Source organism: Thermobia domestica, chromosome 10, assembly GCF_964235325.1.
Source record: "Thermobia domestica chromosome 10, izTheDome1.hap1.1, whole genome shotgun sequence".
Lineage (NCBI taxonomy): Eukaryota > Metazoa > Arthropoda > Insecta > Zygentoma > Lepismatidae > Thermobia > Thermobia domestica.
This window is the reverse complement of record NC_137463.1, coordinates 91,795,334-91,822,090: the sequence shown is the minus strand read 5'-3', so window position 1 is coordinate 91,822,090 and position 26,757 is coordinate 91,795,334. Positions and strand designations below refer to the sequence as shown.

The following is a 26,757-nucleotide window of genomic DNA, read 5'->3' as shown; positions in this document are numbered from 1 at the left end:
ATTATTATTATTATTATTATTATTATTATTATTATTATTATTATTATTATTATTATTATTATTATTATTATTACTAATATATTATTTGGTATTTTGAAATATCCATAATACGAACACTCACAATTAGCGGCTGACTACGTTCGTATTACTAGAAACTATCGTGCAATAAAGACGATTATGTTGACTCATTTTATTTGAAATAACGAGAGTGTAGTATTTTTATTGATTTTTATTTGATAGATTGGTGATTAATCTTGAACACCTATGTTGTATAAGATCATTGCAGTAATTGGTAAACACTATAAAACAATGTAGTAAAATTCGTTGACTGTTTGGAGCGGAGTAAAAATTACAACAGTACGTAAAGGGCATGTTCTAAGGGGACACTTTAAAAAAAAAATAAAAAAAAAACAAACGAACGATGTCAACTCTTCAAGCAAAGGGAGAGTAATTGTACTTGGTAAGTGGGTCACATCAAGTTTTGTAGCATAGGGAAGAGTATTTTCAGTCAAGACAGAAACGTAGATGGAGTAAATTGAATGGTTATACTTTTTTTTTTCACAAGTTGTGGCGTGTCGCCCTTGGTTACCAGTAGGTGCAAAAAGGATGGGAGGGACATTATTGATTCACTGGAGATATAACGCCCACATCACCTTTGATTGGTTGATAATGCCGGTCAGTAGTGACATCACTCGTAGAGATAACCAATGAAATCAACGGAGGCGGTTCTGAAATTCGAGTCGATTTGGAAGCGAGAGAGAGAAAGAGAAGCGTTGCTATGGGCCACAACTGTGGTAAATACTGTCATTCATAAACACAGACAGAAGGAGAGGGTTATCGGTCGTACTTCTTCTAGAAGTTAGTCATTGAATTCGAATTTCATAAAAACGTTTTTGTAGAAGTAACTTCCTGAAGAGTTCAGTGACCTAAAAGTTTATGTAGTTAGTTTATATTTTTTGACACGCCTGTATATTTTGTAAGGGCTAGTGATAAGTGTGATGCTGCAGTGATCAATATATTTAAATATACTCGTCTGCAACTTTTTTTTTTCTGTTTTTACATCCCCAACTTCTTTCCAAATAAACAAGGATTTTCCTTCGTTGAAATCTTGTATTATTGTTTTACTTAAAATTTCCCTCTATTTTTTTTATTCATTTGCCTCAAACACGAACAGTTTTGGCATTGTAAAATCAAGAATCGGGTCTATAACCATAGATTTCATTATTCTGAAATTTGACACTTGTTTATCTCTAATATGGTAGATTTCATTACTTGGAACAGTTCCGATCCGATCATCAGATTTAAAGAAACACGGTTGTCAATAAGCAAAATATCATACGAAACGAAAAGATATTTGAGTATTCATATTTAGAAGGTATACTACTATGAACACAATTAACAGTTTAAAAACAAAACAATAAATTTTAAAGAATGAATTGCAAATGTTCATACGCATTGAGCGTAACCTACACAGAACAGTATGTATGCGATCCATGTAATGTACTCCACAAGATCTTTTTTCCCCTTCCTTTCTTGTATTTTCCAGGTGAACTTTTCTTCGTTGCTGTTAAGTCGCAACAACTGAAATGTTGATTTCTGTGGTCTGTCACTGACTTGATTTTTGTCACTGTAACTGGATAAATGATACGATTGTCACAGTAATGACGAAATAATTTGAGGAAGTTTTCTGTAACTTTTTTTTAATTAGTTGACTAAGTTTTAGTTCTTATAACCTGAGTTCAATACCGAAAGAAAATTAATTTTCCATTTTTTAAAATAGCAGTTTGTATTCTTTCCTGATTAATCTTCAGCATTGCCTCTAAGATTGTATTTACTATCTAAATGTATTTCTGTTTAACGACAAACTAATATTTCCGTCCTCTTCAATTTTAAATCTTAAAAATTAAAATATAAAGATAAATAGTGACTTTTATAGTTTTGGAGAAGATAAGCGAATCCTAATATTGCATTAAGGCTTTTCACTAAGCTTACACCACTTTCATTTTTAATTTTAGTGAGTAACTTAAAACACAGTGAGAAATATCACGAATGTAGAAAGTTGGCCAGATAGTATCAACAAAACGCTATCATATGAGCTAGTAATTGCTTTTAGGACCTTTCGTATAGTGTATAAATTTGAGTGATCAACAATTATGACGTCACAAACAGCGCACTCAAATTTCTGATTCATAAGAAAAGGTTTGGAAACAGTTGTTAGTTTATTTAATAGCGTTTTGTAGGTACTTACCTGACTTGAGTTCTATATTTTCAATATTCTTCATTGTCTTTAAATTATTGTCTGAAATTAAAAAAAAAAAAAAAAAAAAAAAAGGTGATCTTAACAAAGAGCCTTTAGTCTCGAAAATAGCTCTGAAATGAAAATATAGCTTCAAACTAGTTGAGAATGCACCAAGAGCATTGCCAGAACGAACTTTAAAATATTTTTCTTATCAACTTCTGCAGGCCTTATACTAATTGTTCTATGTACTTTATTACTATATTCATTAAACAATTCTTATACATTTATAATTTCCTTGAGTACTAAATTTTTTCCACATGTTTTGTTTAAGAGTTATGTTAGAGCGTTCTACGATACGTTGTTTTACGAAGAGAGATGCTCAAAATTGAAAAATTCGGAAAATATAATCTCTCTATGACTTATGGTTCCCGAGATATGGCTCCTTAAACTTCCTGAAATCGAAACTTTTCTTGGCCTATATCTCGGGAACGGTGAGACTGACAAAAAAAACTCTTTATCACTTCTTTTAGATAGTTTTTGATGCTCTATCGAATGGAGGGCCAAAATTGAACAATTTGCGAATAACAGACGTTCATTGAAAATTGATTTAGATTTTTGGGCTTTCGGCATCTAAGGCCATTTAGCCCATCATCTTTGAGGAATGACACCCCTCGGCGAGCATACTGTCCGGGGAAAGGGAAGGAAGGAAGCGGACTGGGAGCTATAAGTTAGGTACAACCCCAGCATTTGCGTGGTGTGAATGAGGAAAACCTCATTTAGGGTGGCTTTCCTGAAAAAGCGTTTTACATTTTTTCGACCGACTGCCCCCACCGGAAATCGAACCCGGGACCTCTCTGAAGGCGAGAGCGTTAGCGATAACGCTACGTGGGGCCGATTCGTTGAAAATTGACTTTAATCTATATGACATTGAAGTTGACTTAGGAAATCAACATTAAGTGTGTTTCCGAGTGAATAGTGATGTATGTTATAACTGAGCGAGTATTCTACTTCAGGAAAATGTAGCTAATCAAACGAACACCACTGCGTAGACGTCCAAAATGGGAAGAGTGTAGGCGCAACACATTAAGAATTTCCGTCTCCGTTTGATCTCGTATGGCTTGTCTCGTGGTTTAAAAGATCTAAAATATTTGAGCATATGTGTGTCGGTTGCAGCTTCCGCCTACAAATTTATCTCGAATCACCTGGTCCATGTAGCTTTTCTCTTCTAATTCGCTTCAGTTGGGAAGTGAATCGGAGCCAAAATTTGGTATGGCGCGTTGTGCTTGCGAGGGCGGAGTGGGCGGATATACTCCCACGCGCGCTCCATGCCTTGACTCGCGCCGGGTCGTTGCTTTCTCTTCAGTTGACAGAGTGGGCAGATGTTGGAAACTTCGATGTGAGTGGAGTGCTTGTGTGGGTGGGGAGAGGATGGAATGAGTGTGTGTGTGTATGGGTATTGTAGAAATCGAGAAAACAGAAATACACTTAAAACGTAAATTTTGTAATAATTGTTTATTGAAACTTAATATTTTTGTCATGTTCGCTAGTAGTGAATAGATTTGCTGGTGGGTTTATCTTCGTTTTCGTGAAGCTCGTGTTTTCAGTTCGATGTAACAGGACGAACCTGCAACTGGATGGATATTGTAGATCTCGAGAGTATGGGTGGATATCTCTAAAGTTGTCAACGAACTATTATAATAAAACATGCCATCTGTCTTGCAGCGTGAACTTCGTCAGTTACAAGTCTACGGTGAATAGTCTTACAGTCATAAAAAAACGTGTAGGATTTGGTCTTCAGTATTCGTGAGTATTTTGTTTAGCAATGAAAATTCACTAGGCACTTTGAAAAGTAGTTATATCAGTTTAATTACGTAAGAGTCGAAATCGCGTAAATATTTCTGCAGCAATTCTGTGATAGACTTGCGTAAATATTTAATTACATATGTGTTTATCATACCATTGGCGGTCCGTACTGAAACTTTACGCTTCGGCGTTATTAATTTGTATTACAAAAGTAGGAAATAAGCTTCGTGAGAGAGAAGGAAAACGTTGGAATGAAGGCAAATGAGTTAGGATAACCAATTTCAATGCACTTAATAAAACACAATTGGACACTAAACGATTAGACGGAAACTCGTTTTCTTGATCATATTCAATAAAGGAATAGTGAGAACTACCAATCACACAGTCTATTCTGCCAGGCGAACGTGTACCGAATAAATTACTACCGGTATTTATGAATGAGTGACAGCGATCTGAATGTGAGAGTGGTATGCGTGCGTGAAAACTGATTGACAGTTTTTTCAGGTTTCCTGATTCATCAGCTTGTGATCATAATGTGTCATTGCCATCGGTTTCTTCAGTGGTGTTGCCAGGTAATTATTTCAGTTATATGTTAGTTGACAATTGAGTGATTGGAATCCATCACTGAGGCTATAAAATACGTCTGAAGTGGAAACCGTACCACCACGAAGGTTTTTATTCAAGGCTTATTACCACCACGGGGATCACACCCAAGAAAGACGCACATTAACCACTAAGGAACTACACTTAGTGTCTTCTTAAAAGCATAACATTTTTGTTCTGTCAAGTCTAAAGTGAAACTTGCCTTTGTTACTCATCTTGGTATTAAAAATTTCCAGTCGTATAATCAATGTATTTCAAATATTCTTTCACGCTGAATTGTATTAAAACCTTCGCAATTAACATGGAATGCTACAACTTGCAGTAAGGCTGCATCCAGAGAAAGTAATTCGGATATCTAACACCGAATGATCTTAAAATTTCGGTTGAGGACTTGCAATTCTAGCCCTCATATTTTTCTAGTTACATCATTCAAACTAGGACCGCTTTCTTAATAGTGTTAAGCTGTTATGATCCAGGTATTTGAATTGTAAATATACTTGCGATAATTCGTGATACACATTTTCTTAAGACCTATATATGTAAAACAACCCTGATATGATTTTTTCTTTTATAAATATATTAAGTATTCTATAATTCTTCTCTATATACTAACCTATAATTCTTCTCTACATGTTAATGGCGACATCTCAAGACGGGAATTAATTCTAATAATTCAATTAACAAAAGTAGTTAAGTGACCTCAGTGGCTCAGTGGTAGAGCGCTCACTTTTGATGCATAAGATCGATCTCAACTTCCGCAAGTGGTATTTGTGGTAGACAAACCCCATGTGTGTAGGTTTTCTCGGGATTCTCCCGTTTCTTCCCATTTTCTTCATTACACTATTATAATCTATCTCATTATCATCGTCTTCCTTAACTTCGGAGCGCAGTCATAGGACATTGATTTTTTTTTTTAAAGTTATCTTACTGGCGAAATAAAACTAGTCTCATATAGGTGGGTTGTATTCCAATTAAGGATATCTCTATTAAATAGTCTTTCAATATTGTTTAATCATTTTTACGTAATCCATAGACAGAACAAAACCTTTAATATTCATTATACACGCTTACATTGATGAAAATAGGCGAGACGGGATTTTGATTTAGCCTATAGCAGTTTTCGCTTAATAACGCTTTTGGAATTCCTATTATGACATACAAACACGCCAGGGGAACGAAAAAAAAGTAAGAAATGACGAAGCCAAAAAGCGAAACTAAGTTTCGTATCAAAGTTCATTACTTGCCACTAGTGGAGACGGTCCGCGTGCCAAAAATACTGTTTACTACATATATCGCTTGAAAATCATTTTTCGACCCGTATACTAGGGCTTTAATTCATTTCGTTTAGAAATCACTTCCTAAAGCTTGATGGTAATGTTTTACCTTTGTATTATTGCTATTAATTTAAATAAGGAGCACCATCGAGGTACGGAAGCTGATATTTAAACGAAATAAAATGAAAAGTACTAGTACATATGAATCGTAAAACGTGTGCTTTCAGAGTTTTAAGTTGTTAAAAACTCGAGAGTTCAGTTTTGGAAGCTTATATATAATACGAAAGTCAATATAATACGTGTTTGTGACTCAATAACTTGAATCACTCGATCAGATTTTCAACATAGATGAGGTTCGGGCCTTGGATGTTTATCATTTCACTTTGACATTGCAACTTAGGTGATGGGAGAGATATATATAAAAGTGATTGAAAATGACTGATATTAGTGTTGAATTCATAGTTTTCGGGGTCGCTGAAATGATCAGTGACTCTTCCGACGCCGTTTAAATCCAAATTCAGTCCCGCAATTTGGAGAAGCAGGAGTGTCGAATGCATAGTTTTCGAGATCGCTAAGATGAACAGTGACACTTTCGATGCTATTTAAATCCAAATTTAACCCACAATAGTAATATTAGTAATATTTAAATTTTATATGTATAGATTACTTATTTTCTGACTTACATATATATATATAATCGATTTGATAGCGCTTCAGTAATAATAAGAAGTGACTAACGGAACATACTACTAATTTTTGTTTTTTAACCCAGCAAAGCGGGTAATTGACGCTAGTATCTTATATAGTAAAAATTGCCTTCAACGGACTCCTTACTCAACGTAAATATATCTTTAAAAAAAGAAAAAAAGAAATCAAAATGAACCTTTTAACGAAAAATGTTCAAGTTCAGGAATGCACCGTTTAGAAAATGTTTAGTCTTCCTTTGAGAGGTCAGGTATATACAGTATGTTGTCTGCGGAAATGTCTTCGTTCTTTTGTTACCTTAATTACACATTTAATCTTCAGTCGACCAAATCTGCTCCGTCATGTAAGGCCTTAGATATCGTGTGATATTCTTTGAAGGAAATACGATTTTCATACTTATTTTCGAATGCCAGGAATTCGTACTCTTAATTGCTCTAAATATACGAAACAAGAATCATAATACGGATAATAGATCATCTAGAAGGGAAGCAAAAGTAGAAGAGGGACATGGTGGCTCAGTGGTAGAATACGTACCTCGTGCGTGGAGTTCCTGGTTCGATCCCCGGCCAAGTAATTTTGTGGTGGACAACATCGTGTCCGTAAGATTTCTGGGAGTACTCCCGTCTCCTCCCACTTTCTCATTCCACCAGTTCCATCATTCATTTGCCTAAATTTTGCTTTTTTAACAACTTGAAAGTCTGAAAGCAAACGTTTTACGATCCATATGTACTAGTACTTGTCATTTTATTTCGTATGGGGGGACACGGTGGCCCAGTGGTAGAGCGTTCACCTCCGGTGCTTGGGATGCCTGGTTCGATCACAGCTCGCACCGTGTGGACTTTGTGGTGGACAAACACCGTGCTCGTGGTTTCCTCGGGGTTCTCCCGTTTTCTCTCACTTTCCTCATTCCACCATTTCATTCATTTCTCATCATCGTCTCCTTTAGCCTAACCGGCATAACCATGGGACGTAAAACAAAGATTTCATTTTCATTTTTATTTCGTATGAAGGACATAATCATGAGACATTAAGCTGATTTAATTTCATTTCCAAAGTAGAAGAGAGAGAGTGCAGAAAAGGATTTAACTTTTTTTTTTTTTTTGCCTTGGGCTAAGTAAAGTTGAGTAGCCGAGCAGCAATATGTATAGAAAACCCTCCTTGACTATTGGAAAAAATAAAGAAATCGTGTCTACAGTATTTTTTCTCTTCACTAAGTTATGCGTGTATGAATTCGTAGGAGAATCAAATGCTGTAATTAAATAGGGTACGCACAGTATTTTCTTTTATTTCAGCATGTCAATTACATCCATATACATAAAATTTTTATTTATTTATTTTAGCATAAGTCTACCTTCGTTTAACTAGAAACCCATCATTAATGAAATTTTTTGCGAGTCTCTTTCGATTCCGCTTAAGGCAGGTTTTCCTGTTTCAAAATATAAGGAACATTTGCCTGGTTAAAATTAAACATTAAAGTAAAGAAAATAATTAAATTAAAATTTTAATCTCAGAAAAAAAAGTAACGGGTGAAATTATCTTTAAAAAATATTCAATTAAAATGGCAAATTTCCGAAAGATTGCGAGGCTATTATGAAATGTTACTGTTTTCAATCAAAACTAGTAATTAATGAAAATAAAATATATAATTCAAAAATTTTGTGTATCATTTAGCTTTAGAGAATCATTATTTTTAAGGAGTTATGGTGTACCCTGTCTGTTCGTCCGGGAGACATAAGATCTCAAGAATTACTAGATCATCATAACCCAATTTTGTTAGAATGTTGAGGGTCAAAAGTTAGAAATCGAGTTCGTTTTTGAAGCCTTTATTCAGACTGGAAGCAGTAGAAATTAACCATCTCGGGTTTTAACGTTAATCGCTATAGAGTAAAAACGATAACATAGCGAAAAGCGGTTTTCTGTAATCAATTGAGCGCATCAATGATATACGAGTGAAGTGGCAAAAACGTATTCTCTCTCTGATCTCTCTGTTAAAAAGCTGAAGTGGCAAAAACCAACCACTTCCCGACTTAACGTTGATCTCCATCCATAGAATTTAAAACCGTAATGCAGGGTAGGCGGAAATTAATTCCCTATTAAAATTTGTCTATAACTTTTTAAATGCTTAACCAGTTTTCATTAAACAAAAACATTTTGTTCCTTACTATGATAAATTGTTATGCATTGCTAAAATTCCACATGGGCATCACCATTATTCACCAGTTTTCGTAAACGGTTGGAGATGTTTGCGACAGGCTTCTGCAGATACTCCAAAGTACGTTTGCAGAAAATTGGGGAATTCGCTCCTCCAGTTTATCAAGAGTTTTAGGTTTTGTGCATAAACTTCCTCGTTCATCCACCTCCAGAAGAAAAGTCGCAGGGCATTAGGTCAGGACTCCATGCTGGGCATTCAAGGCTGCCACGGCATCCCAATCAGTGTCCTGGAAAATGGATGTCGAGATACGCACGGACAGGTAATTGTCCCACGTGGATACACTACCGTAAACATAATCTTCAAGCATAGGAAGGTACCGTTCTGCATTCATTGTGTCCTGATTTACGTGTGGACCCACAACTTTTTGCGGATACTCCTCTGTCCATTAATAACAACTGTACCGGTTAACAGCCCCTTCCCGAAACATGAAACAAGGCTTCATCTGACCACAGGATATCGAAATAATCAGACCATCTTCATACCAAGCAAGTATCATCTTCCCGTATCCGAGCTAAAATGTCCATAGATCCCGAAAACCCAGAAATATAATTCTTATCCCTCAAAATTCGGAATTTTATCTGAGGCAAGCACACCCACTGCGGATCGAACCCGGAATCACAAACATGGAAGTCATGCACGTTAGTAACTTTGTCCCAAAGGAGCACACGACTAGATTTGGTAGACGAGCACCAAAAAAAAGCAGTACCTGGAGAAAAGCCTACGACTGGTGTTAAGAAGGAAACATTGTACAACATTTTTACCGAATTTGGTATACTGGAAAAGCTACTTACATTAATTAAGATGTTCAAATAAATCCCAAAGTAAATATCGTTTAGAAAAATACCTGTTCATGAGTTTTCATGTTGACAATGGCCTGAAACAAGATGTGGTGTCGCCATTAGAATTCCATTTTGTTCTGGAATACATATATGCTGTAAGGAAAATCAAAGATAGCAACCGGATCTTAAGAGTTGAATGGCACTTACCAGGTTATGATTTATGCTAATATCAATCTGATGGGGAATGATATGAGGAGAATAGCAAGAATATAGAGGTTTTATTAAATGCCTCCAGGGATATGGGTTCACAAGTAAATGCAAAGAAAACTAAATACATGGGAATTGGCGTGACCATAATACTCAGATTTATGAATTCGTTAAAATATCAAAAACGTAGATACTTCCTATAAAGTAGATACTTCCAAATATCTAGGATCAACATGAACTGATCCATCACATAACCACAAACGAATTATGTGTATTAGAAGCAGGAAATACATGTTATTAGTCTATCTTTTTTAAGAATACAATGTGTAACGTTGGGGAGAATTCAGCGATTTGTATATAAAATAGAAAGTAATTTGTGTAAAATGAATACGGATTACGAGAAAAAGGCAAAGTGTCTACATGTGAAAAAAGTAGACGAGAGCAAGAATGGCTGCACTGGCTATGTGGCCGATTGGTAAAGGAAGTCAACTTCGGAGCGTGGTGTCACGGGTTCCGATCCCATCGTCGGCTTCTTTTTCTTCTTCTTCTTCTTCGTAGAAACAGTTTTGTATACGAGCTGATAGGCATTAACCGACGAAGCGAATGTCATGTTTATGGAACAAGTTTGGTACTGCCGTCAAATAGCCAGTTAATCGCGTACAAGGAAGTTTTACCCACTGATGCTATATTGTGTGTAATGCATGCTTTTGCTTCCATCATTTTGTTGCCCGGCATGTCCATTATTAAACATTTTTCTCTGAATTTGTTCCTATAGTCTCACGCCTTGCATGATCCCAATGTAGTTACATGTAACTAGTACATTATACCTTTTATATAATTGTTGGCACGCCGGTGCATATCAATATGTTTTCAATCTTCTTTCAGTAATTACCGATTTCCACTGAGATGAATATACAGTGTCATTTCGTAAGCGATTTTTCCACAGAACGAAGGTACATGATAGTCGACGCTGAGATTTGAACCCACGACTCCACGCTCCGGAGTCTGACTGCCTTAACCACACGGGCAATAGAACAGCCATCCCTCTTCCTTGCCTCTAGTTTTTCATGCGTAGACATTTTGCCGTTTCTTTTGTTGGAATCCGTATTCATTCTGCACAAATCACTTTCCATTCCGTATATAGCTTGCTGAATCCTCCCCAACATTATACATTGTGTTCTACATTTTCACCTCCCAGTTGCTTCATTTTTGTGTTAGAGCAGTTGAAACCTAGAAAGTAGTCAAGTTTGTTGGTTACTGCCGTAGAATATTCTTTTAGAGTGCAGTAGGTGTTTCTTGATGGAGATTCCGTCATTATGACTACATGGCCCCGCGTAGCGTAGTCGCTAACGTTCTCGCCTTCGGTGGGAGCGGTCCTGGGTTCGATTCCCGGTGGGGCCACTCGGTCGAAAAAGTGTAAAACTTTTTCAGGCCAGCCACCCTGAATGAGGTTTTTCCAGGGTTTTCCTCATTCACACCAAGCAAAAGCCAGGTGCACCAGATTGAAAACATTGATTAACTTATATAGATCCCAGACCGCTTCCTTCCTTCCCTTTCCCTGGATAGTGTGCTCGCCGAGGGACGTCATCCCTCAAAACGTGACGGGCTAAATGGCCTTCGATGTCAAAAGCCCAGAAATCTAAATCCTAATTCTAATCCTAGTCATTATGACTTTTTCTGACATCAAGTATTAATATCTGTTCCTGTGCCATACTTTAAAAGAAAGTATGGGAAGGTTCGAACCACCGATCTTGGGTTTTATCATTAGTGTATTTTCCACACAGCTTACCATTCAACTATTTTATCACTGAGAGTTTTCTCTCCTTGCTAGATCATGCAGAAGGACCGGAGTGAAGTATGCACTTCGCGTTCTTTAAAGCTATTTTCACAGGTTTACTCTATATATGCAAATTCATGTTATGATATTGTTATTACAACATTGCACTATCGTGTCTAAGATAATTTCGTGGCAGAAAAAGAATGTTAAGCAATTTGTGAAAGAATGTTAAAATGTTAAATTCGGATGACCCTAGGGTTGGAAATTATATTTTGGATTCATACAGGGTTATGCATTGGATTAAATTGTGCAATGTAAAGAAAATATGATGTAGATGCATCAATCTAAAACAATTAAACAAATAAACGTAGCTGTTAAATTAAACATAAATGCAGGTGTAGATTTCATTTTAATATTTGTCTGCCTCAGAAAAGTAAAGGAACGAGAAACAAACGTGCAAAATTTCTTATTTGTTTACATCAGCGCAAGTGGGATCGTTATTCAGTGCGAAGTGACATAAACATACATAAATATGAGCTACTAAACTTCTACGTCGTCTTACCATAAATACTGTCCCTACTTTTGAGGTGCTGTACTTCCGCTCGTACAAGCGAGCGGCGTAAATCATGAAGCGTAAATCATTACTAGATGAGCTGAAGAGGTGTAAAGGTGTCAGTTGTAAGTGTTCAAAATAGAATGGGGCGAGTGTGAAAATCATACGACCGTGATAGCGTTGCACAAGGTAGACTAATCACCAGGGGAGACTTTCAAAACCCTCCAGAAGCTGCAAATTAGTAAAAAGAAAATCGTTGACCGCGCTATCCAGCGCTTGGTTGAGACTAAACTGTAAAAGATCGCTGCTGGCAAGCAAGACCACGCACAGTGCGAAACATCGGAACTTGTGAAAGAAGTGGCTGTGCGTGTCCGACGAAATCTAATTAGGAAACAGTTATGAGTCGTGAGCTAAAGATAACCAAAACGTGTGTGTCTTGCCGTTAAGCATTGACCTGGGACTCCATGCTTACAAACAAAGCATATGACATCTGACAAATGAACTGAGATGCCGCGGCAGAGGGCTTCTGAACGCAAAGCACTTACTGAAGCGTTATGCAGCGAATGGGCACCGTCAAATTCTCTTCACTGATAAAAAAAATAATTTCAGTGTTGAGAAGATTTTCAATGCCCAAAATGGAGCTTGACAGGATACATGCCATGTCCTCTAGAGGAACTGGTGAAAATGCTCCAATGATCCAGAAAGTCAGCATCCTGCCTCAGTTATGGTCTAGTGAGGTGTGAGCTACGAGGGCACAACAGAGCTTGATTTCTGTGAAAAAGGTTGAAAACGGCAGCCAAAAAGTACCAGGAGACAGTGTTTGAGAGACTAGTTAAGAATCTCACCAACAGCCTCTTTCATGGACAGAATTGGAGCTTCCAGCCGGAGCCAACCCCAGCACATAAGGCACGAACAACTCAGCAGTGGCTGGAGGCAAATGTTTCGGACTTTATTTCCACTTCAGATTTGCCTTCTGCAAGTCCGGGCCTAAACCTTTTGGACTACAAATTGTGATCTTGTGAATTGTGATTCAGAAGATGGCTTGCAAGAAGAGACATCCCAATATTGAAAGTTTAAAGCGGTTCCTTCGGAAGGCAGCTGCAGATTTTTCCAGTTGAAGTGTTGCTTAATACAATTGATGAGTGGCCACAATGACTTTAACCTCTGTGCGTGCTAATGGTGGCCATTTTGAATAATTATTTGTGATTTTGGTTCATAATGCATCCATGTAACTCATGTTGTTATTAAAATATCTCGAACCATTTTGTGTCAATGTATTTAAAACTCTGGAACAGTATTTATGGTAAGACTAGGTAATAGGGAATGCTGTTAGAAGAATTCTACTTTCTTTCAGTCGTCTGATACTGTTAATTTAAAATTCGTAAAAGTTATTTTAAGATAATGAAACATCAACACACACAAACATACATCAACATACATGAACATTATTCTCGTATTTTTAATATTCCTATTTCTCTTGCGTATTTTTTGATCCTTGCCATGAAATTTAGCATAAAATAGTTTTTGGGGGTGTAATTTAAAATTAAAACATTTTGTTTAGTTTATCGTCCCACATTAATTAACGGAGGCTAAAGGAGACAGTGATAATAAAGTAGGAGGTAATGGTAGAATAAAGAAAGTGGGATAAAACTAAAGAAATCCTAAACACCCATGCTCATGGTGTTTGTCCACCATAAAGTCCAGGGACCTAACGCACGAGAGATAGAAGTAACAAACAAATCGTTTTATATTTTGTAAAGATTTATAATTTTAAAGATTTTTCTCATCGTGTTGGTATCTTTCTTTTGAATTGTAATTTCAGAGTTACTTGCAGAAGGACTTTGCAGGAAATAAATTACAGAAGTCTTTGTTTTCCTGACAAAAATATCGTTTTAAGTGCCCAGTTTAAAGAAAGAAGGAAAAGTAATTCGTTTTATGCACAGCAAAATTTATTCAGGTTTTGGTTTATTTTCTACTATGTTGTAATACTGACATTGCAAGTAAATGTGATTTTACTTTTTTTTCTAAAGTATAGTTCTCTCTGAACCTCCTATGCAAAAGACTGGTCGAATGAATTACATGTTACACCAGAAAACAACAGAATGTTTTCAAATATTCTTGCATTTATCCTGCCGACTGCAACAGTTTTTTTTTTCATAAATTACTCCTTAGTTTTGGCTCCAAGGAAGGTTACTGTACAGAGCTATGTTTTGAGGACACTCGAATTGGCAGTGAAACAATTAGCAAATCGTGTGAAGCAGATGGTTAATCGTTATAATCATTTTGTAGTTACGATATTTTTCCTACTTCGTTCTAGATTTTAAAAAATAAATAATGCATCACATTTGCGACTGAAAATTATCTTATTTTTCTGTATTGTATCTATTTTGTTTGTCTACAATGAAATTATAATATGCATACTGCAGTATTACCGTTCAGTTTCCACCCCTGACTGTGGCAAAAAGGGGGTGAAGAACCAGATCTAAAGGAAATTCCTAAATACCTAGGGTCATTTTTTCGAACTTAGTCTTTAAAAGGAAGTCCCCACTTTTTGTAAGCAGAACCGTAAAAGTTTAAAGAAAAGTTATTACAGTATTAGTGTGAATAATAGTACAGTTATTGATAGTATATTTTGCTTGGTTTGATTATACATATTTTTTTATTGTAGTATTAATGATGATGATCCAGTTTTATTTCTCAAGTATGTAAACTTTTCTCTACCCCAAATTTTCAGTGATCGGGTACGTTATATACAAGTATTTCTGTGAAAACTCTTTAATAGTTACCATTGAGCTTGATACTGGAAATCGCAAATGTATGTAGTTTCCAGTTTTAATAGGTGCGTCAGTGTTTTTTCCTTCCTCTTGAAGTTAGGTTGCCTATTTAGGTACTCTGTCGAGAACTTTCTTGTGTAAGCAATGACGCAAATATGAAACAAATGGACGTCATAATATGGAATTTTCACGTTTGTCAGAGGTAGAAAAAAAGTTAATATAGAAAGGGTTTTGATGTGTCTATTCTGATGGTCACTGATGCAGTTTTTAGATTGTTGTATCCTGTATTGAAAATTTTTGATCCAATTGTAGCCATTGTAAATCTTTCACAGAAAGCGAGGCACTTTGAACAGGTAGTGAAGCTTTTCCATTTATATATATATATATATATATATATATATATATATATATATATATAAAAGAGAACGTACAAATCCTTTGTCCGCTCATCACGCTAATACGGCTGAACCAATTTCTTTTATTTTTGGGGGGTTATTAGGATTTGGACCCTAGATGGTTTTTATCATATCACTTTAATTTTCAATTACCAGTGTCTTGAGATAATTGCATGTTAACATTTACTGCAATCTTCTATGGTTTTTATCATATCACTTGAAAGCGAAAAAGTAAAAATTATCTAAGTAACAAAGTTTATTGCGTTCCGGGGTGACCGCAGCGAAGCGGGGTGAACGCTGCTAGTATATAATATAAATGGAAAAGCTATATATATAGTGTAGTTCTCTTTCTGTCATTGCAGCCCACGCTTATGTTAAAATGTTCTGTTCGTGAAGGGCTACGTAAAAATAGTGTGGGTGTTTGGTCGCAAAAATCGAACGTGTGAATGACAACGATGTGTACAAACCCATAGAATTAGTTCGTGTTAGGTACCAGTGAAAAGCATTGAATTGGTAACAAGGGTTTGTTTCGCGAATTAATTACAATACATTCTGAAATTCAAATAAACAGTGGAAACGAAGTATTGCGTTCGTAAAATAACATCAGTGTTAACGTTATCTTTTTAACCGAATTTTGGAAATCAGTCCCCGATCGCAGAATTATTATCAATAAACTGAAGAATTATCATTTGTGTTGATGCACATTTACTTTTTTTTGTAATTTATCTATTTATAACCGAGACAATTTTTAGAACTCCTTTAAATATAGAAATTCCTGTCCATCTGAGAAAGCCCGAAAAACTGTGAATGTGATACTGAAATTTGTAATAAAGTTATCAAAACTGATGCAGAGTAGAGACAAGCATAACTTGCAACTTCAAGTATAGTTGTAGTAGTGTTCGCTTGGTTGCTCAGTGGTAGAGCTCTCACTTCTGGTGCTAGGTATCCCTGGTTCGATCTTATACCGTGTGACTTTGTGAGAGTCTTGTTTCAACTCGCATTCTTATTCTGTCAATTATTTTATTATTCACTTTAATATTTTGTCTCTTTTAGCTTACTCTATGAGGCGTAAAGCTAGAAATTTCATTTCATTTCATTTCTGTAGTGTACCCGTATATATCTATGGGTAATGGGTTATTTTGGTGCACCAGGTCCTGGAATCAGTAGATTTTTTCCATGTTATTTAATTTGAGAGCTGTTTGAATTAAGGGGTAGAAAAGTCCAGACTAGAAAGCGATGGAAATCGATGTTCTGATCCCATACTAGCCAAGTGTAAACTATCTGGCCGGCAAAAGTCTCTCAGACTGTAGCGCCAATAATTATTGCTATTATTACTCACAGAGGAGATAGTTTGCAAACCAGTATTATTTTACATCAATGTACCTATACTTATTAACGTGTTAATTTGTGTGAAGGATCGTTACATTGACGCACCACATATGTAACAATATTCACTTTTATCAGTTTAATTTTGAGAAACTAGTAAAATAAGAAATGCTAACTTTTTTTTGATATAGTGGCTAGTAAGCTGGAGTGGCTAGTAAGGAGCATATGCTGAAAAAGAAACGAAAATTGCACAACGCATTCTTTTCTGAAATTTTCAGAATCGCATGCATGATTCCAGATCTTTTACATAAATGTAGTAAGAGTTTGGTGAATGGAGGCATGTTTGAAATGGGGCTGTCCATGGGCACGTTAGCGTAAAAGACAGTAACTTCATTCACTTACGGTGTGGGTCCAGGTAAATGACAACGTTGCATTTTCATTTAACATTGGGTACTTAAAGAGTGTACAGCCCAAACAGCTCGTCCGAATTTAAAAAAATCCTTCACTTTAGATTGAAAAGTTCATATTTGGAGACTCTTTCCCCTCTTACATTGGGTTGTAACTCAGATATTAACAGAGTAAGGGCCGCGGTGGCTCAGTGGTAGAGCGTTCACCTCTGGTGCTTGGGGTTCCGGGATCAATCCCAGCCCCCGCCAAGTGAACTTTGTAGTGGACAAACACCGTGTGCGTGGGTTTTCTCGGGGTTCTTCCGTTTCCTTCCACTTTCTTCATTCCACCATTTCATTCATTACTCATCTTCACCGTCTCCTTTAGCCTAACCGGCATAACCGTGGGACGTAAAACTCTAAAGATTTCATTTCATTTCATTTCAGATATTAACAGAGTTACCCTTTATCAGAGAACTTTTCAGACATTCTGTATATATATATATATATATATATATATATATATATATATATACAAATGGTAATCAGAAAAAATGGAAACCCCTGTACTTGGCAACACGTCAGATGTATGGGTTGGCACTGGTGTCGTGGCGCCGGACCGCTTTTGGTGGTGTGTTATGTCGGTCTCCATACTACGTCAGGTGCAGTGGAACAGCACTGTCCAGCAGACGTAGGTAGTGTAAAATGGGAGACCTCTCAGATTTTCAAAGAGGACAAATTGTTGGTGCGCGGTTATGTGGAGTGAGTGTGACAGCGGTGGCTACTGTGTTAGGTGTGTCTCGTGGGACAGTGTCGAAGGTGATGACGGCCTACACAACACACGGGAAAACCACATCGGGGAAGCGGAACAGTGGGCGGAAGAAAATCATGAGTGACAGGTCACGCCGGGTATTAAAGCGCATTGTCACGCAGAACCATCCTGCCACTGCGGAGCAAGTGACGGAGGAACTCAATCAGCACCTCCCCCACCCTGTTCCGACAATCACAGTCCGCCGCGAATTACATGACATGAACTTACGGGGTCGTGTTGCACGGGCCAAACCTCTCGTCAGGGACCATAACGCTTTCGCACGCCGCAAATGGTGCCGCGACCATGCAACTTGGACCGTTGAGGACTGGAAACGTGTGAAATGGTCGGATGAGTCATCCTTCATCCTATTCCCAACCACGGGCCGTGTTTGTGTGGAGAACGCCCAAAGAAGCTTATGATATGCAGTGTCTCCGCCCAACTGTGAAACATGGCGGCGGCTCGGTGATGCTGTGGGCCGTCATATCATGTTTTTCATTGGGTCCTGTGGTCACACTTAGCGGACGAATCAATGCCAACGATTATGTCGCAATTTTAGGAGACCACTTGCATCCTATGGTCCGGATGTTGTTCCCGGACAATGACGCCATCTTCCAGGATGATAATGCACCCATTCACACAGTTGGCGTTGTTGCAGCGTGGTTTGAGGAACATCGGGAACACCTCCCCTGGCCCGCCCAATCCCCAGATCTCAACATAATTGAACATCTGTGGTCCGTCTTGGAAACACGACTCCGGCGACGATTTCCACCTCCATCCTCTCTCACAGAACTGGCCGATGCCCTGCACGAGGAATGGTGTAAAATTCCACTTGGTACCACTCACGACTTCTATGCCTCCATCCCACGTCGCATCAAGGCTGTTCTGAAGGCGAAAGGTGGCCTGACACCATATTAATCTGGTAAGTTGCAATTTCGTTCAGGTGTTTCCATTTTTCTGATCACCATCTGTATATATATAAAATATTAATTGGCATCAAAAAATCTCTGAAAGCCAGGAAATACAGTAGACTCATGACTATCCAGCCTTCATATTATTGAATCTAGTTCCAAAAGCAAACAACTTTAATAAAACGAGGACTGATTTTTTGAACGATCTATTCGACTTGTAATGGCTTATAAAAAAGGGACTTTGCCAAGGAAAATCAATCATCTAGCAAGGACTTTTTTTTTTCTTTCGAAAATTAAACACTAAGTTGTTTCGACTCTTTTTGGCCTACCTTTTCCCATTTATACAATCCGCGGCAAAAAACCTGCAACATGAGAATGTAAGTTTATTGTGATACTACGCCTAACAGCACAGGGAATCAACATAACGTCTAAGTGGCACGAATCACGCCAGGGTAAACCTCGGCGTCCTCCCGTGAACGCTTATTTTGGAGCAAAAGACTTCGTCATTTCACAATAAACTTACATGATTATGTTGCAGGTTTTTTGCCGCTGATTGTACAATGCGCAGTAAAACAAGTTTAAATCATTTATTTAAAATTTAGGCCTACGTTTTACGTTAATGTTTCGTTAACTTTAAATTCTTTCCTGCAATTAGACACTAAAATTTATCTTAAAATGTAATTATTTTTATGCTTGGACTTCCTTTTTCTGTAATAAATTTTTAAAACTACAGTACAATACGTAACAAACATTTATAAATACTGACCTATACAAATAGGTTAGAAAATATGAATAAGAGAAATATCTTGGTATTAAAAGTTTTTTTAATGGTATGAGGGGGGGGGAAGAAATGAATAATTATAGAACTCCGGCCTATCGAGCTGTTTGTTACCCAATCTGCCCTTCCGTCACATTGGGCCGGATACTCTGAAGTCAAATGTAGTTCATATTATTATCTATAAAATTGTTTGAAGTTTATACCAAACAAAAGAAGTTTCGATGGTAATTGTGATTGTGGACCGCAGATATAAGCATTTGTCTTGTGTTGATAACATCTTACTGATGTTGCTAATTACAAAGTAGTTTCGTCACTACTTTTGTGGTTGCAAATAAAAGAAAGAAAAAGAACACAATTTTTATGTTTCCCAACTTAGCACATTCCCCCTATTTATTCTAAGTATCGAAAAGCAAGAGATTCTCATTAAATTGAATTATTTTGTATTTTCAGCTAATATTTGTCGGTCAAGGAGAGATTTTGAAGTCCAATTTTGAATTGTTATATCGTTTTAATTTGTGCTCATAGTAGTTTATTTATTTATTTATGTATTTCAGCAATTCTTGGAAAATTTGTCCCCTTTTGAAGACCAGAGCGACGCCGAGATTAGCAATTACTTGTATAACAAGTCGTTGGAAGTGGAACCACGGGGGTGTAAGCAACCACCGAAGTTTGTAAGTACATATTATGCTTCTTTACTGATTTAGTTTGATTTTTATGAAATTATTGTGTTAAAATCAGCTGCAAATACAAGCACTACGACCAAAGTTGATCTTAGCCTCAAATTTTCTTAAATCGCTACTTTTTTATTTTTTTAAAAAAAGGAAATATTTTTCAGTAATACCTAGGTAGTACGATGTGGTCGTGGTAGGTAAACATTCAGTAAGTGCTTTTTCGAAATCTTACTGTCCTCTGAGTTGGAAGTTAATCAAGCCTCAAATCATTGGTCAGCCTCGCGCTCGTTTCTCATTCAGTGTTAATGCATCAACTTGGTCAGCTACGTATTTTAGAGTTTTTTTTTTTTTTTTTACGTACCCAAAGCATCTCAATCTACTTTCTTGCAGTTTTTCCAACTTCTGATCTTACCTTTACTATCCCTCGGATTACTTCGTTCTTAATGTCCTTCCGCGTTACTCCACACATCCGCCGCATCATCTTCACCACCGCAATATCCACAGGTCTCACTATTGTTACGTAAATTTTTCCTTTAAGGCGTATTGATACCCTGTAGTCACATAGCACCACTGCCGCTCTTCATTTTGTCCAACCACTGCTGTTTATATCATCATCTTTTCCGGTATTTTCTTCCAGTATTGTCCCAAGTACTTGAATTTTTTCGTCACTACCACAACTTCTTCGTCCAGTCGTGTTCTTATATTTTCGATTACATTTGATGAGTGGACAATATAAATATTCTCTTAGTTTTAGTAATTGTAAGCCCTTTGCTCACTGATGCTTCGCTCCAGGTATCTAATTTCTCTTGCAGTGCTGCCTTGATCTTACTTACCAGCACAATCTCGTCCGCAAATAGCATATTCCTAAGATGCTAATGCTTTTATTTCCTTCGTAAGCTCGTTCATCGTAACTGCAAAAAGACTAAGACTAGATCCCTGATGGAATCCCACTTAAACTGTAAACCTTTCTGTTATTCCATAGGCGCTTCTCACTCTTGTTCTACATCCGTCGTACCTGTCCTAAATTATACAGATGGATGTGTTCGGAACACGAAAATCCTGTGACGTCTGCATATGAATCGAAGTGCTGCTCAGCGAAGGCGTAGGCCATCAACGCAAACAGATAGTCGGAAGGGACCAGGTCTGGTGAATGAGCGGAATGGGGTAGCACTTCCCAGTTGAGTGTCTTCAAATAGTTTTGGACCACTGTTGACGTGTGTAATGAGGCGTTGTCATGGAGGAAAATCACCTTGTCATGTCTTTAACACTCTGGCCTTTTTTTTTTTTACACAGAGCACGGTGCAATTTGATCAGTTGTTGGTGGTAGCAGTGGGCATTGACAGTTTCATCAGGTTTCAACAACTCAAAGCAGACGATACCCTGCTAATCCCACCAAACACAAAGCATCGTCTTCCGTCCGAAGCGATTTGGTCTCGAGTAGGAATGGCCAATTCCAAAATTTTTAATTTTCAGAATTCGGAAAAATTCCGGATTTTTCTGAACTTCGGAATTTTTCTGAATTCCGGATTTTTCCGAAATCCGGAAATTGAAATTTTCTATTCCTGAAAATTTTGGCCATCCCTAGTGTCGAGGAAAATGTTTAGGGTTGGCAGGGATCAACCCACGTTTTCTTGCGTTTAGAATTCTCGAAATGTATCCACTTTTCATAGCCCGTCACATTCCAATGCAGATTTTTTTGTCTGGCAAGCAAGATTTTGCATGTGTGTTGGCGTCTCTCCAGCTGCTGATCGGTCAATTCATGCTGCACCCATTTTCCAATCTTTTGAACTTTTCCCATGGCACGTAGATGCATGGAAATGGCTGCTTGAGTAAGACCCAATTGCTCGGCAAGCAATTTTTTTGCGATTGGGTATCGTCCTCGTTCAAGGGAGCCTGCAATTGATGGTCGTCTAAGTACCGGGGCCGATTTTCACGCTTCTTGTCGCTCAGGTAAAAAGAGCCGTTTTGCACCGACGAAACCAATCTGTCACCATAGGCCTGCACAAACATTCGAGCCAATTTCTTCAAATGGAAGTAGAAAAGTAGAGCTTCCCGCATATGCTCTTTGTCGGAAACAAAACTAGACATGCATACCAACGGAACCCTGTGTGCTGTTGTCTGCGCTTGTTGACGATGTGCACTGATTCGTGATGCCAGATGTCCAACTCACACAAACAGCGAGTATGGCGTTTCCATGGTAGCTTCATACGCGCACGAACGGCATATATGAGCAAACAGCGGATTTAAGCTTATACACCTGTAGTAGAAAATAGCTGTTTTTAGACAAAACACATTCTTGTTCTACGAAACGTTTACGTAAAACTTGATTATTTAGTGGCATGAAGTAAAGAATGGTATTATTATGGTATTCCGCAGCATAATTATTGCTGGTAATCTAAGAGACCGTACGAAACAAAACTGATACCCGATACATAGCAGTTGACACACATTTTCACTAAAACAAGCAGGCAATCTTACTAAAAATCAGCACTATATACCTTTTGTTATCCATTATTTATGTTCTGCAGAGCTGATTTTTTTGTTTTCCTGTTTATTGCAAATCACGTAAATATTGAATAACAAGAGGTAATTTTTATTTGTATTGTCTTTTCATTAATAATGTTGCATAATTATTTTCATAATTACATAAATAAATTTATTGTTTTCCTAGACATGGTCAAACATTCTTTAAAACGTTGAAACATTTTCTGCCACACGCACACTCCTCCATAATCACTACTTCCAATTGTCCAAATCACACTGTTTCTAATTACACGTTATTTTGAATGATCTCTAGAAATATATTCAGTGGAAAAAAGTTGGGCTTCTTAGTGGCCACTTAAAACATTTTTGTGACACTTGCTAATGTGATCCCGACATAAATGTTAAGTAGAGCGGTGCCCCGTCATGTGTGAAGTACACGATTTTCACATCAACCTAGGTCGCAGCAATGGGATGGACGGAAGTTTCTCGAATATGCACATAGTCCCAACATTTATTGTGTCACGGAGAATCTTCAGACCAACAAGAGTATCATTGATCTACAGGCCAATAATTACATGACAGTTAGTAATCGTGGGTTTTAATTTGTCCCTATATGATCACATTGAAAAATAGTGCTGTATTATGTACAGCTTCATAGTCCCTTTTTGAAGTCATTACAAAGCTGTAAAAGATCTGGCATAAAAGTTATTTTCTTTCGTACGGTTCGAATCAGGATCAAAAATTATCATTTTCCATTGAAGAATAATCGACTTCCGATCAAGATACCACACTTCCAATTAACTTTAGGAATTCATAGTACCACTATTAAAGTGGGTATATGCGGTTTGATGTCACGGCGTGATCAAATTAATGGCTGCATCCTATATACAGGATGTTCCATATTGATAGAACTCACTTTAAATATAAATATTTTGGATTGTAATAATCCAGTTTACTACAAACTTCGTTGAATACATAGCTAAGATATTGGAGTTTTGCACATTATATTTAGTTTTTAATATCACATTCTTAAAGTGAATTCGTGTTGTATAACAAGTGACGCCGTGGCATTGCATTCTCTTGTGTGACAGATCAAGAGGCATTGCAACTCAGGAATGAAAAACATATTGAACCTATGGGCGTATCGCTCGACAGTAACTAGCGCCAGAACCATGCCCGCTCTTAAAAATACAGATTGAATATACACCCGCATGAGTTACGGCACATCATGTGGTCACTGACACTGTACAATGGCTTTTCGTGTACATATTCTGGCGTTTCTGTCTCTCAAAGGTTCCGAAGTGCACGAAAAATCAGCTTCTGGGATTGTGCATCGTGTTTCTTGAAATTCTTTCTGAATTGCTTTTGTGTTATGATGTTGGAACCTTGACTAGCAAAGTATGCTCCTAGAATGTATTCAGTTTTGCTTAGGTTCACATTATAAGAACTACACACCTACAACAGATAACATCAAAATAAACTCCCACGTATTGGCTTGCAAACACAGTAAAATATAGGTGGGAAAGAATCCTTGTGTTCATGTAATTTAAAATTAAATATATCCCATCAATATGGAACACCCTGTGTATATAGCTTTTATCCTGGAACAAAAGGCGCTGGTACGTTTACGTTTACATCCTGAAAAATGACATAAGGGTTTGTCCGAAAAGTGATAGTGCTGATTTTTCACTGCCAAAATGTAGTGATGGAGAGGGATGATACTGCACTGGTGGGTGGGTGGTGTCTTAGCTACCAGTGCATCAGTCGCCAGTAGGGATGCGCACGAGTCGAGACAACGTAGTTCTTTCGAGTCGAGATAAGAGTCCAGTCGAGACTGCTCGTAAAGATCTCAACTCGATTCGAATGTCTCGAAAATCTTTCTATAATTGAAATATTATTTTGAAGAAAGTATTCACTCAGAAACACTCGGCACGAGAATTTCGGAAACTGCAGGACTTTTCGGGTGTTCGAGGAGTGCTGTGGCGTGAGTGTCTTCAACAAGTGACAAAACCAAGGAAAAACGACGTCCAAATGTCGAGGGGTTGGATGCCCCCCCACCTCATTACAGATGTCGGACATCGTAAGCTGGGCAGACTGGTAAAACAGGACAGACAGCGAACTGGCCGAACTAACATCACTTGACTTTAATGTTGGGCAAAGTACAAGTGTGTCTGAACACTCCTAACGATGGGCCTCCGCAGCCGACGACCCATCTATGTGCGAATGTTAACACCACGACATCGGCAACTACGACTGAAATGAACAGGTGACCATCGCCATTGGAGCTTGGCGCGGTGGCAGAACGTTGCATTGTCTGGTGATTCCCGATACCTTCTTCATCATGACGATGGGAGGGTGCGAATCCGTCGTGTTCCAAGGGAACAGTTCCTTGACACCTGTACTGCGGGACGGAAACAAGCTGGCGGCGGCTTAATTATGCTCTGGGGAACATTCCCGTGAGCATCCATGTGTCTAATGGAGCTCGAGCAAGGTACCATGACGGCCGAGGCTTACCGCACACTGCTTGCAGACTACGTGCACCTCTTCATTACCTTATTTCCCAACAGTAGTGACATTTTTCGACAAGATAATGCACCATGTCACAAGGTTAGGAGTGTGATAGAGTGGTTCGAGGAACACAGGGACGAGTTCCAATTGATGTTCTGGCCCCCAATCTAAACCCAATCGGACACATCTGGGATGTGATTGAACGTGACGTTAGAGCGCATTTCCCCTCTCTCCGGAATTTACGGGAATTGGGTGACCTGTGTGTGCACATGTGGTGCCAACTCCTTCCAGCGACCTACCAAGGACCATAGCGTCCATGCTAGGACGCGTCGCCGTTGTTATCCGTGTCAAAGGTGGACATACTGACAATTAGGTAGGTAGTCATAATGTTCTGGCTGATGTGTGCGTATATTTTAACTCGTATATTTTGTCTCGACTCGAATTTCGAGACGTCTCGTCGAGCTGAGACACGAGTCGAAACAACATTTTCTCGAGACGAGTCGAGACAGGCTTAAATCTCGATACAACTCGTGCGCATCCCTAGTCGCCAGTCGTCTCCAAGACTCCGCGGAGTGTAGATCGAGTTTAAGGTGAACCTCTTTCAAGATGCTGTGTCATCTCCACAGTGAATAGTTTGCTAGAATAGCACGTTAAGAATAATTTGTTAGAGATGCTCTTTAACGTGAATAGCGTTAGGCGGTGAAGTTTTGTGTCAAACTGGGTAAAAGTGAATGAGACCCATGATATGATCAAGACTGCTTACGGGAGTGATGCCATGGGTCGATCAAGTGTTTTTGAGTGATACAAATTGTTTCGGGAGGGAAGAGAGCAAGTTGTAGATGAGAAACAGTCAGAAAGCTCTTTAACGACAAAAAGTGACGAAAACTTAGTGAAAGTGCGAAATCTTTGAATTTACACCGCTAATTGAGCGTGCGGATGATATCAGAATAATTAAATTTGCCAAAAACTATTGTGCACGAAATTGTGACCGAAAACTTCGGAATGCGCCAAGCCACACCGCCTTTGCTGTCATGAACTTCCTGACCAAACATGGCATCACAAGAGCCTCCCTGGCCACCCTAAAGCCCAGATATCGCTCCTGCAGACTTCTTCCTCTTCCTCCGACTAAAAACCGTTATGAAAGGCGGCACCACGGCTCGATCCGTAACGAGGGAGCTGAAGAGCATTCCGCTTTCTGCGGTCCAGTTAGCTTTAGTGATCGGCAGAGTCGCTGAAACCGCTGTGTTGCAGAAGGGGCACATTTTGAAAACTATTTAAGACGATGTGCCAAAATTGTAAATACAATTTTGTTTTTAAAAAAATCAGTCCTACTACTTTCCGGACAAACCGTACGTATAGAGTGAATCTTTTAAAACTCACGGATTGCATTTGGGTCTAGAATTTCTAACAGGTCAGATTTTCATGCGGTTTGTGGCAAAAAATCAAGTAAGAATGGGATATTTGTTACTATGTTTACTGGATTAAAGTCATCCGGGGTAATATCGGCCTCGCTCAAGAAAAAAAGCAAATATTCGCCAGTATGCCTTGCAATTGGAATGAGGTT

General features: G+C 38.1%; 1 protein-coding gene across 1 annotated transcript in view; it reads left to right on the top strand.

The window, feature by feature from the left end:
* Sos (Son of sevenless guanine nucleotide exchange factor) overlaps window positions 1–26,757 on the top strand; it is a 231,250-nt gene that overhangs the window by 161,017 nt on the left and 43,476 nt on the right. The window contains exon 21 of the mRNA XM_081728247.1: window positions 20,085–20,201. Coding sequence (XP_081584373.1) covers window positions 20,085–20,201 — 117 coding nt within the window. The remainder of the gene's footprint in view (window positions 1–20,084; window positions 20,202–26,757) is intronic.